This window comes from Ostrea edulis, chromosome 1 (genome assembly GCF_947568905.1).
Source record: "Ostrea edulis chromosome 1, xbOstEdul1.1, whole genome shotgun sequence".
Lineage (NCBI taxonomy): Eukaryota > Metazoa > Mollusca > Bivalvia > Ostreida > Ostreidae > Ostrea > Ostrea edulis.
In genome coordinates, this window is record NC_079164.1 from 44,018,019 (window position 1) to 44,035,350 (window position 17,332).

The 17,332-nt window shown below is 33.7% G+C and overlaps 1 protein-coding gene across 5 annotated transcripts in view; it reads left to right on the forward strand.

Moving 5' to 3' along the window:
* LOC125652708 (septin-7-like) overlaps positions 1-17,332 on the forward strand; it is a 44,363-nt gene that overhangs the window by 21,814 nt on the left and 5,217 nt on the right. For all 5 annotated transcript variants that reach the window (XM_048882081.2, XM_048882073.2, XM_048882093.2 and 2 more), the window contains 7 exons: positions 477-577; positions 6,923-7,057; positions 7,353-7,470; positions 8,275-8,367; positions 11,589-11,685; positions 13,916-13,967; positions 14,116-14,235. In XM_048882081.2, coding sequence (XP_048738038.1) covers positions 477-577; positions 6,923-7,057; positions 7,353-7,470; positions 8,275-8,367; positions 11,589-11,685; positions 13,916-13,967; positions 14,116-14,235 — 716 coding nt within the window. The remainder of the gene's footprint in view (positions 1-476; positions 578-6,922; positions 7,058-7,352; positions 7,471-8,274; positions 8,368-11,588; positions 11,686-13,915; positions 13,968-14,115; positions 14,236-17,332) is intronic.

The window sequence follows — 17,332 nt, forward strand, 5'->3', positions numbered from 1 at the left end:
TCGGTCCATGAAACATGCTTGAAAATGCTTAAACAGCACAAAGACATGGGAAAGTGCTTAAATTTGCACTTCAAGTGCTTGAATGTTACTTTAATTCTGATTATGTTCTACATGTATTATATAAACGAAAATGTAAGGAAGAAAAACTAAAGAAAAATTCTGTTGATTGTACAACATTGCTTTTGAAATTAGAAAGTATAATCAAATTAAATTTAGCCAAGCAAACGTTGATCTTGGGGGGAAAAACGCCCCAAAAATGAGAAATTAATGAGCTAAAGAAGAACTTTTAAAATATTGAATAAATATATTGTGTCGGGCTTTTTTGTCATATACACGTACATGATTGCATTGTCCAAAAGTGCTTGCTGGGGGGAAAATCCGATGATAGTCTATATAAACCATGATCAAGATTCCACATTTTACTAGCTTTAAGGTTTGGAAATGAATTATCAATAAACTGGAATTGTTTCCTACAGGTTGAAACCACACAATGTCTCCTTAAAGAGAATGGTGTTCAGCTAAACTTGACTGTTGTGGATACCCCAGGGTTTGGTGATGCAGTTGATAATAGTAACTGGTGGGTATATGTACATTGCATCGTAGTAAAGGCGTATTTCTCATGTCACTGCATAGCAAAATTTAGGATGCACTATATGTGGTAGTGACTATTTTCTGTTTCCTGAATTACATTTTTCAGATAGAACTATATAATAGCTATGCAAAAATAAGGAATTCTACTCATATATTGGGTCCATCAGGTTCAAATCAGTAAAAAATTAACTCCCTTTATGACTTAACTATTTAGCAATATTGCAACCAAAAATGATGTAATTTCATATCCGTTGTGATGTTCAGTAAAGATAAGGTATTTTGTGTTGTTGGATTAGGAAATAGCACATGCTAAACTGGGTACTGTGTACAGATATAGTGTGAGAAGTTATAATAATATTATTGACACTGTGTACAGATATAGTATGAGAAGTTATAATAATATTATTATACCCCCCCCCCCCCCCCCCCCCCCCCCCCCCCCCCCCCCCCCGCAACAAGTTGTGGGGGGGGGGATATACTGGAATCGGGTTGTACGTCCGTCTGTAGACGCAATGGTTTCCGGGCTCTAAAGTGTTATCCTTTCCACCTACCTTCACCATATCATACATATGGACTACCCATGGGATGAAGATGTTCCCTATTGATTTTGGGGTCCAAAGGTCAAGTGCACTGGACATCGAAGTAGCAATATGGTTTCCGGGCTCTAAAGCGTTATCCTTTCCACCTACAGTCACCATATCATACATATGGACTACCCATGAGATGAAGATGTTCCCTATCGATTTTGGGGTCAAAGGTCAAGCACACTGGACATCGAAGTAGCAATATGGTTTCCGGGCTCTAAAGCGTTATCCTTTCCACCTACAGTCACCATATCATATATATGGACTACCCATGGGATGAAGATGTTCCATATCGATTTTGGGGTTCAAAGGTCAAGCGCACTGGACATTGAAGTAGCAATATGGTTCGGTTTGTCATGCCATTTGTTTTTTACACTCAGAAAAGAGGTAGTTTATACCTATTACCAACACCCTTTTGGAGATTGGGGTAAGCGGGGGGTATTCTTAGTGAGCATTGCTCACAGTACCTCTTGTTGACACTGTGTACAGATATAGTGTGAGAAGTCAGAAGTTATAATAATATTGACACTGTGTACAGATATAGTGTGAGAAGTTTAATAATATTATTGACACTGTGTACAGATATAGTGTGAGAAGTTATAATAATATTATTGACACTGTATACAAATATAGTGTGAGAAATTTTGATAATATTATTAGATTATGGTGTCTGATCATGCCTGCACTCTTGATTTTTTTTTCTAAATCAAAATGTGAAAGAAATTTTGAACTTATTGTTGTATTTTAGAGAAAAATTGTTAGATTTTGTGATGCCGTAGGAACAGTCGTACATGAACAATGCTACTTTCACGTTTATATTTTTGATTCTCATATATCACCATAAATTCATAAAGCATTTAATTCATTTTGAATCGGGACATACCTGGTGTATTAGTTATGTGCCAAATATACTGTAAATCATGTTTTATTGGCGAGAACTTTATTTACACAAAATTATGTGGGATCCCCTAAACACAAAAATGAACTTCTTGTGGATAATAAGTTGCATACAGTTATATAAATTTATGATAAATAGGATCGCTTTCATAGTACTGTATGCAAAGCGCGTAAATAGTAGTGTAAACGTAACAAGACACGTAACACAAAGCTGGTCATTTAGTTCAATATAAACCAAAGCTTCAGGATGAATGTGGGTAAATATTTTCAGAATACTTTTTTGATACTGACATCGCAAACCAAACCATCTATAAGTAAATCATAGTGACCTGCCTCTGCTTTAAGAATTGTGATATTGATCCTTTATTGTTTTCAAAGTATACAACATTACATGCATTTCGTCTTCTTTATGCTTATAGTAATTAATTCTAATAGTTCGTTCGCCGAAATTTTGCGATAATTAACCACAATACAGACTTAAATCTAAGCCCCGGTTTCAAAAAGTCTAGTTAATTAGGTAGGTAGTCATGTGGTACAGTGACGTCACATGCGCCCTTTGGATTGTTAAAGTACTGCGAGATATTATTAAAAACTCAACTTTTAGGGGCCTAATTTATTTACCATGGGCAACATTTAAATCAATGTTGACAAATTTTCCGAGTTTTATATGTTTTCGCCACCAGTGCACACATGTAACGATGTAAATACCCAAATATAGTGAGTAAAGCGTGTGTGAAATCAGCAATATTGTGAGTAAATATTAATGTTTATATGGGTCGCTGTCTACAAACTGTTTGTGGATGTTGTTCCTTTATACATCTGTAATTGGCACTGTTTTTCTAAAATAAACAGTGCAATCATTATTTATATTTGGATTAGACAAATTATGATACGTTAAATTGTTGACAACTAGGCCCTATGCCAAGCTATTGTCACGAGTGCATTCTGAAAAGAAAGAAAAAACAAAACACACACACAAATCAATAAAAATAATCAAATTTAAAGTGGTAATCACATTTATATTTTATTTTGATAAAGCCATCTTATTACTATTTTTGAATTGTGATCTGCACGTCTTTAGGAATTACAAAGTGGGAGCACGGCGTTATACTGACACACTCAAGATGCTACGAATTCAATAAGGAAATAATTTTTATAATTCAAAATTAACGTTAGGAAATACTATATTCTATTATTTGTATAATTAAAAGTTCAATTATTTTGTATCTTTAATTTTTATGCCCCCCTTTGAAAAAGAGGGGGCATATTGTTTTGCACCTGTCGGTCGGTCGGTATGTCGGTCGGTCTGTAGACCATGTGTTGTCCGCTCAATATCTTGAGAACCATTCACTTGATGATAATGATATTTCATATGTGGGTTAGTTATGAGTAGAAGAGGATCCCTATTGTTTTTCAGGTCAAAGGTCAAGGGTCAATCTACTCTGGACATAGGAATATAATGTCCGCTCAATATCTTGAGAACCCTTTGTTTGAAAGACATCAAACTTGGCACACTGGTACATCCTAAGGAGTAGATGACCCCTATTGATTTTGAGGTCAAAGGTCAAGGGTCAAACTGGGCATAGGAATATACTGACCATTCAATGTCTAGAGAACATTTGCTTGACAGACATCAAACTTGGTACACCAGTACATCTTCAGAAGAAGATGACCCCCATTGATTTTGAGGTCACATGGTCAAAGGTCAAGGGTCAAACTGGACATAGGAATATACTGTCCGTTAAATATCTCGAGAACCCTTTGCTTGACAGACATCAAACTTGATACACTTGTACATCTTCAAGAGAAGATGACCCCTATTGATTTTGAGGTCACATGGTCAAAGGTCAAGGGTCAAACTTGACATGGGAATATAATGTCTGCTCAGTATCTTGAGAACCCTTTTCTTGACAGACATCAAACTTAGTACACTGATACGACTTCAGGAGAAGATGACCACTATTGATTTTGAGGTCACATGGTCAAAGGTCAAGGGTCACACTAGACAGGAATATACTGTCCGTTCAATATTTTGAGAACCCTTCGCTTGACAGACATCTAACTTGGTACACTGGTACATCTTCAGGAGAAAATTACCTCTATTGTTTTTCAGATCACATGGTCAAAGGTCAAGGGTCAAACTGGACATTGGAATATACTGTCTGCTCCATATCTTGAGAACCCTTTGCTTGACAGACATTAAACTTGGTACACTGGTACATCTTCAGGAGAAGATGACACCTATTGATTTTGAGGTCGCGTGGTCAAAGGTCAAGGGTTAAACTGTACATGGGAATATACTGTCCGCTCAATATCTTGAGAACCCTTTGCTTGACAGACATCAAACTTGGTACACTGGTACATCTTCAGGAGTTGATGACCCCTATTGATTTTTAGGTCACATGGTCAATCCACTCTTGACATAGGAAGATATTGTCTGCTCAATATTTTGAATTGATGATACTACTCTCAATTAAATGATGTGTGTGTGTATAACCCTTTTCAATTTTGCACCATGGGGGGCATATGTGTTTTACACTCATCTCTTGTTTTTGTAAAGCTACCAGTAGGTAGAAGTTACATTGTATCGTCGATATATGTTGTTACAAGGTGAAGGTCAGTTGATCCGAGTGTGTATTGAATTTGAAGAGCAAAACAGAATGTATGCTATAGGCCTATCAGTGCTTATAGCTTCGATATATCCATTTTCTCACAGTTTATCAGGGTCTCTGTTCAAGTGGTTTTTGAACAGGTGACTGGGTGTGTTTTTTAAGGCAAAGTTCTTGCTCCAACAAAAAAATTATCCACGTCTTTTTTCTCGTACCATCCTTCGAAAATACTCAGTCTAGATCCTTTCTACCGACAACTAGTACACCCGAGCAGGCACAAAACATCGTAATGCAATATTATTTACAAGCCGTTAACGTGATAATTGGTTTTTTGTCGATTAAATCTAATCTGTTTATGGAATGGCTAATACATGTTTTCAAACCCGAGGACGCATATGATGTCACACATAATGGCGCGGAAACTAGCGAAAGAAAATATGCATATCACAAGATTTGAATTTAATTGCTTTCAAACTAAAAAACTACGCCAAATATTTCATTTAAAACACATTTAAAGTAGTTTTAGGCATAAAAAGAATTAATTTTGGTGAAAAAATGAAAAAGTTTAGAAACATGCGTTGTGTCCTTTAAGGTGCAAGAATAAATGAGTTAGGTGTCTACATAAGAGCACAAACTGAACAATTCATAGATTTTTACATCTATTCAAAGAACCTGCTAATAAGTTTTCACTGATTACAAGAAACAGGAGAATTCCTGTAATACCTTTTTGATAGTAAGATTTTCACAATTTAAAAAAAAAAAAAATATGTCCCACAAAAAAACTCTGCAATGCTATCATCTCCAGGAAATGGGGCATTGTAGATAATGAGTAATTAACGGTAGTTCTTTTACCGAGTCTCCTCCCCCCCTTTTTTGGGGGGGGGGTTAATGTGTTGTGGTTCACCATCCTTCCATTTACATCATTATATCTTTTGGCAGGAAAAAAACAATTCAGAGCATTCAGATTAATGCACAAAATTCATTGAATCAATTCATAAAACACTACACTAAACAACAGAACTGAATGTGAATAGTTTTTACTTGTCATTTTGTAAAGAAAATAGGGGTGCAGAAATTGAGCTGATAATTTATTTTGATGAAATTGGGGACATGCAATATACAAAAATCTAATTATCTGGAGATGATTGAATGTACTTCCACGTCTGTTAATGCGTCAACACTGACCCACATTTCCAAGTCTTCATTTCCTCTGAAAACTCTTCCCATTAACTATATCTTGTTTTCATCAAGAGGAAGTATAGTTTAGCTCTAGGCAAATACAGTCATATGCATACGGAAAATATTTTGTGGTTGTCAAATTTTTCCTCATTTTTGTAAATTATGAACAAATTTATTTTTACACTAAAACTCTAAAGAAGATGGATGCAGTCATTAATGAAAATTTTCATGACGAATCCATATGTAGTATTTGACCAGTACTACCAAGTAGTTTTAACTTGTCACTGTTTTGATGCCACTGGTGTAGTTTGGTAGGGAATTTGCTTTGAGAGTGGGAAGTTGTGAGTTCCAATCTTTGTTGGGTATTACCTGAGAATGAAATTAGTAGTAGCTATTCCTTCATCAAATCTCACTGTGTAATACAAAGTTAACTGTTTTTCAAATAATAAAAAAAATAAAGAAAATGGCATTTCACCTGTGGCTGGTGTTGTCTTCCATGTATGTTTTGCCAGGACTTGAAACTACGTGGTGTAAATGTATTTGAATGAAGAAACTTGACATGCTGATTATTGCACAGTTTCACCTTACATGTATATATATATTTTTAAAAAATATATATACAACATCATGTATATTCTCAACTTCCTAAATCAAATTCTGAGATATCAATGTTTTAGTGGAAATAATAAGAGTGATCTCTTTAACACCATTTCCTGGCGTTGTTTGTGATGAAATCTGTATTTTAAAGTAATTTTGGGAAATGGTTCATTTTGTGCGATATACAGTTGTATAGAAACCAATTGTACAATGTAACAGCCATTGTAACCTACGTAGTTCGATATGCATCATTCCATATTTATTACTGTGAGTTATGTTTAATGTAGGGCAGATAATAGTTTCGATCAAATAGTCTTTTAACCAGTATTAGTTTAAGAAAATGCTATATTTTTTTTCTATGTACTTAGAAATTATTTGATATGTCCAAAATTTTTACATGTGCTACAATATATCTATTTTCGAGAATTTATGAAAATTGAAAAATTTGATTCGATTTTTTTCCAGCTGGCAACCAGTGATAGATTTCATAGACAGTAAATATGATGAATATTTGAACGCAGAGTCGCGTGTGGTGCGATCTCCCACTCCAGACACTAGGGTGCATGCCTGTCTGTACTTCATTGCGCCGACTGGTCACGGGTTTGTATTTTTAGTTGTTATAGATTCAGCATTTTAACAGTTTGCAGTAATTATTCAAAGCATGAAATATATATTTTGATTATGATCAGAAAAACCATACAGATTGATTGATGCTTTATGTCTCCTAGTTTATAAATCTCGCTCATACAGTTGTATGGGCTACATACCTACTTGTATTAGTGAAAAGGAAGAACAAAGATATTGAAAAGCAAAGTGGAAAACTTTTTTTATGAAGGATTTTGTTTTCAGAAAAGAAATGAGTTTATTATGTAAAACACTTGTGTTTTTTCCCTAGTCTGAAGCCCTTAGATGTAGAGTTTATGAAGAGACTACATGACAAAGTGAATATAATTCCACTCATCTCAAAAGCAGACTCTCTAACTCCAGACGAATGTAGAGAATTTAAGAAAACTGTAAGTCTCAATTTAAATTATGCATGAATTGTAATGCTGCTTTAGTATTGCAATCTCCTCAGATAAAAAAAAAATATCAGCTTGGATCATAAAAGAACAGAATCTACGTGTAGTTTTAAATCATTAGCCATTACCCACTTGTCATCAAGGGTTCAACAATTGAAAATGATTCTAAATATACAATGTAAATGATTGTTTTAAAGAGGAGAAAAGTGTATGTAACTTGTTGTATAAGTTAACATGGTGAATGATCGTAATGAGAGCGTTAAAATTTTATTTTAACTATTTTAAGTAGAAGTACCTTGATATCAATCTCATTCCCTCAAACTCAGATTTATTAATACATGTTAAAGCATTGATGAATTGTTTTTGACATTTGTTGTACTAATAGATAGCATGTAACAGAGTGCAGACGAAATGAATAATGCACATTATAGTAATTTTTCCACTCAACATTTTGTGTTATTTGCAGAAGAGATGGAGAGAGAAAAGTCATTTGATGCTTACATTTTTTTGATAAAATGCTTTCATATTTTGAAATTTACTGCCAAGTTTGTACACGGAGAAGCAAAAATATATGGCAAAGCCTACTTAATGTAAATGACCAGAATCCTCTTATTTTTATTTTGCTGTGGATTGAAAACATGCATTGTAGTGTAATAGGAAAAATACATTGGATGGTATGGTATAGTTTGAGATTTGTCCATTCCATTCGATTTCATCTTTTTTATAAAAATGTATATTCAGAATATACAAGCTAGTTTTAAAATAGAAAAAGCATTATATGAGTTGTTTTCTTTGTAGATTCTTAATGAAATTGCCCAACACAAGATTAAAATCTATGAATTTCCTGAATGTGATGATGAGGAAGAAAATAAAATGCAGAAAAAATTACGGGTAAGTGTTGTAAGATGGAAGAGGTAGAGGCATATAGCTGTATGGTTAGAAAACAAAGTATTCTCTTGCTTTAATGAAGTGTGTCATTACTCTTCAGAATATGTGTAAATATCTATTTTAAACTCCACACACACAAGTGTGCAAATATATATCACAGGAAATAAACATGAAAAGAAACAGTATTTACCAATAATAAATTATATTTACATTCACCTCGTTTTCCCCTTAACATGTTTACTACCTGAAACTGAAGTTTATTATTTTATAATTACATTCACTGAATTTTTTCTCTTATATTTCTTTTGAAATTGGCATTGCTTTCATCTGCGACAATAGATGCATGCTTGTTGCAAACAAGTTCGATCCGGATTTTTAGTACCACCTGTCTGTGTAATCATTACCAAATATCATCAAGGTCAAACGGTGCATTGGCTGTTCCGTTTAATGTAACGAATGGGCCAACCATATGATATTTTAGTACCTAAATTTAGTTTATATTTTAAAACAAAACATAAAAATATAAGGCCAAAAAAAATTAATTACTTGGTTGTCAGGCCAGTTTTGTCAAAAATAAATGAGGGAGGGAGGCCTTTTTATTCTTTCTTTTCCTTTTTGCCTCATGAAAAACAGACAAGGGATTATTTTTTTTAATTTTATTTCAAAACTCCTATTTTTTAATCCAGTGCTCAATAATCATTGAACAAAGAAATCAAGAACATTATTTCCTTTTCTTCTTTTTTCTCTTGCATTTTCTACATTCTTTCTTTTGTGTGGCAACTGTTGATTAGCCCTACAGCTTTCACAAGTGGGATAATTAAGCCCCTTCAATTTTCTCAACTGTGTCATTTGCACAGTTAAAGCATATTGGAGGGAATATACCAGCACTAAAACACAGGGTTTTGACACAATCTGAGAAAACTAGTATATATAGTACCCAGTGAATCAGATAACGCATTATAATTTCTGTTACACGTGTAAGTTGACAGATGAAAACAACAAAATTGTTTTTATTTATGCGTGCATAATTGCTGTAAGCCTATATGTCATCTTTTGTGTTTAATGCATAAATCACAGATCAAAACATCCCATTCAGATTTCAGCGTTTCTACTTTCTTTTTTATATGGTACTCGATTCTGCCGAATTAGTTCACTTTATTACAGCACATACCGTCCTTTATTGTCACGTAAATCACGTATCAAAACATCCCATTCAGATTTCAGCGTTTCTACTTTCGTTTTGATATGGTACTCAACTTTGCCGAGTTTGTTCAGTTTATTCCAGCACATACGGTCCTTTATCGTCATTTGGGCGAGGTGCATTATCGATTATCTCTAGAAGTTAATCGTAAACTCCAAAATGTTCTCCTAAACTCGTCCGTCTTTGCTTTTTATATGCCCGTCTTAAGACGGGACGTATTATGGTATGGCGTTCATGTCCGTCCGTCTGTTAGCTTTTTCGTATCCGACCCGTAACTTAAATACTACAAGGCCTAGAATCATCAAACTTTGTCTGTAGATACATCTTGGGTAGAAGGTGTGTCGCACATTAAAACCAGGTCACTGACTTTTCATTAAGAAGATATCCGTCTGTCCGTCCGTCTGTTATCTTTTTCGTGTCCGACCCGTAACTTAAATACTACAAGGCCTAGAATCATCAAACTTTGTCTGTAGATACATCTTGGGTAGAAGGTGTGTCGCACATTAAAACCAGGTCACTGTGACTTTTCATTAAGATATCCGTCTGTCCGTCCGTCTGTTAGCTTTTTCGTGTCCGACCCGTAACTTAAATACTACAAGGCCTAGAATCATCAAACTTTGTCTGTAGATACATCTTGGGTAGAAGGTGTGTCGCACATTAAAACCAGGTCACTGTGACTTTTCATTAAGAAGATATGGCCATATATGGCAAAAACTTGTCCGTCTCATAACTTGAAAACTATTAGACCTAGAATCACCAAAATTGGTCAACTAATGCATCTTAGGTAGAAGGTGTGTCGCATCCTACTTTAAGGTCACTGTGACATTTAATTAAGGTGATATAAAAAAAAAATGTTTTAATGGGTGCAATTTATACTGTTAACAATATGTGACGGGCGTATCATGTGCCGTGGCGGTGCACTTTATTAGACAAAATGTCGTGGTAAAGGTGACAACACGAGCTAGATAGGGGGGCAGCCATTACTCAAACCAAACTGTCACGTGTCTGTATCATCCAGACGTTTGTTAAACATTTTACTGATGGGAGTATCTAAAATGTGGTCGGAGTTTCTGGATTTTTTTTTTGGCACCCTACGAGCGCATGAGAGAGAAATTTTATTTTATTCATTTAATGATAAAAATGGGTAATGCGCACTGTTATAAGAGATGCGGGCGGGTCTGAGAACCAAGTAATTAATTTTTTTTTAGACCTAAACAATGAAATGTCTTTCTTTGTTGTTTCATCAGGTGATGAAGGTAGCAATCATTGCAAAAATTTTTTTACATAACCCGCTTATGCGTGTTATGAATTTTCTTTGATTTTTTTTTGCAATGCTAGCTACCTTCATAACCAATGAAACAAAGATAGCATTTTATTGTTTATGTATTAACTTTCAGCTTTCGAAATAGGCTTATCACTATGTATCAATAATCTTGACGTAAACAGTGCAACATGGGTTTATTATCAAAATGCAGTTAAAATATTGAAAATTTAAATATATGCAACGTCTTTGTTTTGAAAGTATAGATGATATATATCTTTAGACTCTTCACAATGACTTATATTAAAGTGCTTTCATGCTCCACTCAATATACGTTTGAGGAGGCGCAAGGTATATAATATCGTATACTTAAAAAAAAATGATAATAGATATAACATTTGTAGATGTGAAGGAAATTTGATACAATGTATTTAGTGAGATAGAATCAGAGTTACACTTGCAGTATTGTTCAGAATCATGAGGTCTATCGAAAGGTCAACTAGGAACTTACAAAATGAATGTGTTAATGACAAAAAAAACATCAATTCTCATTTATCAAAATAAATTTACTTTGTTGAATTTTCAAGAGTAAATGGTCAGTGATAATAATTGAACAACAAAAGTGTAAATTCTGTGCAAATTGTAATTCTGTAAATGTTTAAAGGTCCAGGAGTAGTCACTTTTTGTACCTGGGATATTTTCATCCCCAGTACATTGATTTTGAAAGAAGTCCAGCATTTGTAAAAATGTTGTATGTTGTAGGACCGAGTTCCCTTTGCAGTGGTAGGCAGCAACAGAGTCATCGAAGCTGGAGGGAAAAAACTCCGAGGAAGACAATACCCATGGGGCATAGTGGAGGGTAAGTCCTAAAACTCCAAAGTATCAATCGGATCACTTTATTATACACGTGTAAATGTACTATCTGTTACAGAATTTCTTAATCATGTTATTTAAAAAAAAAAAAAAAAGCATTTTTCATCAAATTTTTTAAAGATTATTGTTTAGGCCTAATTTGACCCTTTGAAAATGTTAAAACTCAAGTACAATGTTTTATAATTGAATTTTTTTTTTTTTTAAACTTGGAATTCTTCTGCAACAAAACAATATATTTACCACCAATTTCACATTAAGCATTGTTTCACATGCTGTTGTTTTATATTTACCACCAATTTCACATTAAGCATTGTTTCATATGCTGTTGAGTTTAAAATTTTTATATATGCCTATCTAAGATGGAATGTATTATGGTGTGGCATTCGTGTCGATTAGCTTTTTTGTGTCCAGCTCATAACTTAAATACTATGAGACATAGAATCATCAAACTGTCTGCTGATGCATCTTGGGTAAAAAGTGGGCCACACTTTATAAAGTACAGTTATTGTGACCTTTGATTAAAACAATATGGCCAACTATGGCAAAACCCTGTTCGACTCATAACTGGACAATTATTTGGCCAAGAATGACCAAACTTGGTCAGTTAATGCATCTTGGATAGGTGCTTTGCACCCTACATTAAGGTTGCTGTGATCTTTAATTAAGATGATGTTATAATCCTTTTTGGGCTCCTATAGATTTGAGTCCTAGAATCAGCAAACTTCATCAATTGGTGCATCTTTAGAGAATGTAAATTACAGCTTAAAATTAGGTCATTAAAACTTAAAAAATAATCAACTATTTAAAACAAACCTATGTTTTAAGGGAGATAATTTCTGAAAATGTAGGAGAATAATGCATTAACCTTATTAAAAATGATTTGCATCAAGAAATTTCTTTATAGTATCACTGTATAACAATTAATATAAATCCATTCATCCCATGGCAGTAATGATTTGAGTCATGGTGTTTCAAGGGGTTCAATTGGACATGCAAAAATAATTTTGATAAGTGACAAATTGCATCTGTCACATGAAAGATTAATTGATAAGTTTAATGTAAGAAGGCATTGGAAACTATCTGTCACTCTTGGTTATTGGTGTTTTTTTTGTTGTACAACCCAAAGAACAAGGTACGATTGTGTACATAAAAAGGCCCCCAAAAAATTCTCTGATTAAAATGTGTCTTGAATCAAGCTTTATCTATGTTTTGAATAAGTTAAATACATGCCAAGTATACTATCTCAACATAAATCAAAGTTATTTCTTATTCTATTGCATTATTACGTCATGAATAAGAATTCTTCCCGCCTTTTTTCAAAAAAAGCTTGATAACTGTTAAATTTCATCCAGATTATTGCTTAGGAAAAGGTGTGCCCATCTGTCGAGCAAAATGAAATTAATATATATTGTGTATTAAGAGAAGATGAAAAATGTATTTGAATATAAATTTGCTCGACACATGGGCTGTATGTTTTCTGAAAGGAAAACCCCCTGAATTTCTGAAAAATTTTCATCGATTTTTGCATTTTTGGCAATTTTATGCCAACTTTACGCTCCTGTCATATAACACAAAGCAATTCTGGATCAAATTAAACGTAGTTTGGATTTGCTTATATATTCCTTATTTGAATGCCAGATTTTGGGACTCCTATTGAAATCATCTATTTTCTGGGCCAGACGACTGTAGAAAATGTCCCTACTTCTTTGTCAAGTAATTCATATCATGTGAAAGAAATTATTTTAAAAAAATTAATTTGTTAAATATATCATGTAAAAAAAAATTAAATTTCTTTTGAATTCTGTAGTTATTTGAACAATTCCAGAGAGGTATTGACAAAACAATTGTTGCAACAAGGTTGACATGATTTTGTCCCATGCACACTCTTCTGTTTATAATGAATCATATCTGATCATGTGCTGTGAAGTGCACTTTGTTATCTATGTTTTGAATATGAAAATTTCTACCAGTGATATATATTTGAAGGATATGTGTGTAGTTACAATATGAATAATATAGTAATAATAATTTTCTGTAAATGAAATTTACAGAAAGGAAAATAATTAATATGAAAATGTGTTCTTCTTCTTTATTAACCTGTAGAAGTCTGGAAAAAATCTTGACACTTGTGATGTCATATCTTACAATTATTTAAAATTGTTGTATGTATCTAAAATTCAACATTTTGATATGCCAATTTTTTTCTACATTTTCAGTTGAAAATCTAGAGCACAATGACTTTATTGCCTTACGGAACATGATAATCAGGTATATGTTTATTTTTTCCCTTTAATACTGACCAAGGTTAGATTTCTATAGTGGTTAAATGTTTATATATCCAATTATGCATAAACACTGAAAAATAGCATTTTGTGAGAAGGGTTTTAATTAATCTAGATTTTACTTAATTTTGCAGGACACATATGCAAGACTTGAAAGATGTCACCAATAATGTTCATTACGAAAATTTCCGTTATAATAAATTAGCGCCCTCCTCAACTGACGGCAACAAAATCAAACCAGGATCACTATCAAAGTTAGTGGTTTCATTTTTCCTTCTAAAGACTACTGCAATCTCTCAATTATGTGTACCTTTTTAAAGCGCTAAGCATAGCTGCGCTTTATTGTCGCCAGTTGGATTTTGCTTTCGTCATCACGTTTCCAGTTTATCGCCACCTATAGGCACATTTATGCATCGCTGTAGTAAACAAATCGTGTTTAAATTAGTCGTAATTTTGCAACCGACCTAGAACGAGGTTTACATTCATATCCGTAGGGGCAATTTTGAGCAGTTGTTTGGAAATATAGTTCGTTGGACAATGGATAAAATATGTATAAAAAGGTGACATTTTTGCAAATCATATAAGTATACTCATTTACTAGTCTCTGACAGGAGAAATTAATGGAGTTGAACATTTTGCTATTATTTCAATAGGTAAACATTCCGAAGGCAAAAACATTGAAAAAGGTCATACGTATAATCCATGATAATGTAGTTACCAATTATTTTAAGCGAAACCGGAAACCTATTTTGTCGCCATCTGGTGTCAGACTTTTTTATAGTTTCAAAGATCAGAATAAAGATCTTAAGGAAGGGAAAAAACAAAAGGTAAAAACTTATAGGTCTGCTTTTACGGTTTCAAAACACCACCTGGAATTTTACGAGGGCTGTTCACTGAAATACATGTACATCTGATTAGTGTTAGATAAAAGGTTGCCATTGTGTCAAGTATGAATGTAAAATGGTTTGCGGTTAACAGCATGCAACACACAATGAAAAGTAATCGTGTTCTCAATTTGTTTTTTACTTCAAACATAAATAATTGACAATAACAGGTATATGCTATTTTAAAACATACATAGGATGAGGGGGGGGGGGGGGGGGGGGGCATTCTTTTACTGTCTGTGTTCTTCGTTCCCACATTTTTTCTGTGAATGATCTTTTCACATAAAAATTTTATATTTTTTGGGCGAGATGCCTCTTTATTATTTCTAACGGGAGCAATATTAGTAGTTTTAGATTTTTATTAAAGTTGATGGAGACCGACACCCTCTCCCCGTTCGGAAAATGATGATACCAAATACATATATAGTCCGTATATAAGTTTACAGCATTTAATACGTAGGTGATTTGATTATGGAAATTTCACTGGCTGACTCCCTAAGCTTTTTTCAAATGCTGGACTTGTCAATATTAGACTGGTTCTACCTATTCCGTAATCTCTTTGTTAAGGGACCAGTCAAGCTTAGTTGCGTATAACAGGTTTGAGCATTACCGTTTGAAAATTACTTTTGTAAATGTAACTTTTTAAGTGCCTAGCTTGGGATTCTCATTGAGCTTATACATTTACATGTTGTAAATATGTTTATTGCGAGTCACTTCAGTTATGAGTTTTTTCATATTAGAACTCCTACACAATCAGCGAATATTGTGCTTTTTTGCTAAAGCTATTTGTATTTAAATACAAAGAATTTTTTTTATAAGATTCAAACAATAGCAATGTGTATTGTGTCTCATTCAGACCCAAGACAAACAGGTGAGTTTACTTCGCAATATGAATATGATCTTTTACACCAGGACTGTAATACACACGTTGATGAGTACAGTGTATAATGTACCTGTGTACAATCTCTAAGTATTTGGGGGATTAGATTTACATATCAACAAACAATCACTACAATGCCTAAATGTAAATCCATGTACATATATATTAATTTAATTTATTACATTAAATTTGATATATCCTCTTGCACTAACTTTTATGTTAAAAATGAGTTGATAAAGCAGCATTCAGTTTTCAAGTTATCAATATTTGCACATGTATAATGAACCTCTCTTTTTTTTTTTTTTTTGCTTTCGATTGTATACGGATCTAACTGGCTTATTTGGATTCGCATTCTCTCCAACCCGATTTTGAATTGAAATCAACTTCATTATTAAGTCATACAGATGCATATTTATGTATACATCCAAATGATTTCTGATAAGGTGATGAAATGGATGTAAAGTGTTTGATAGACCATCATTATGTTGATGTGTTTTACATGAATATACGTGGCAATTGTTACTTGGTAGTTATGTGTATTTTTCTTTTTAGTCCAGTTTGTTCCTTTCTTTCTTGTTTGACATACATGTATATATTAAACTAGTAACTTGTTTCATTTTAATTGTATTCTAAAAATGTTTCATACACTATTAAACTAGAACACAGTAGTATGTTAGGGCTGTTCCAGAAATGATCAAATGGGGGGGGGGGGGGGGGGGTCGGGCAGCAAATGATATTTTTTTGTGTGGGTGGTCGTATTTTTTCATATTTTATTTGGTCCGTGGTTGGACTGTTAAAAAAATATTTATTATGGGTAGTGGGTAGTTTCTATTGTTTTATTTTGTGCCACGTGGGTGTTGAGTTTTCAGAATATTTTTATTGTCGCTCTTGTCGTGTTGGTTACAAAACGTCGGAGGGAAAATTGAAAACGTGCTTTCGAAATCGGAAATCGGAAGTAACATAGAACTATTCGAGTTGTCGCTCTTTGCAGCGCATAACTTTCCATTACGGCACTCTTCATATTAGAGGCGCGTTTAGTAGGGTCCCTTTGGACGTGATGGCGGCGAACTCTGTTCTGTAGATTATTACAGTTCACAGTTCATCGATTTTAGGAATATTTTGAAACCAATAGGTATTCCGTTTTCTAATAAAAATAGGCAAACCTTAGTTGATTTATACGAGGGTACCGATGCGTTATATTTATCAGTCAGTGTGATGGTGATATAGAGGCCTCCGGGCGCGGGCTCCATAAGAAGACGAACGATTCGTGGAAAAACATATCCATACCCATTTCATGATAATAGCATCGTTTGGACTCCCAATCTTTCCAACATTCCCACCATAGATGCCTTTGATTGTTGATGTGACATCGTTTCTTCAGAACTACTGTGATACAATGTCGCATTGACTAGAATGTTTGTCCCGAAAACCTCGCGAGATTTGTACCGTTTTCATTTTTAAAAATATTTTTGTGGTGGGTCTGGTTAGTTTTTTTTTTAATTAGATGGGTCATTGTTAAATGAGTTTATCAATTTGATGGGTCATGGGGTAATTTTTTTTTATATGGGTGCTTGGTATATACAAAAC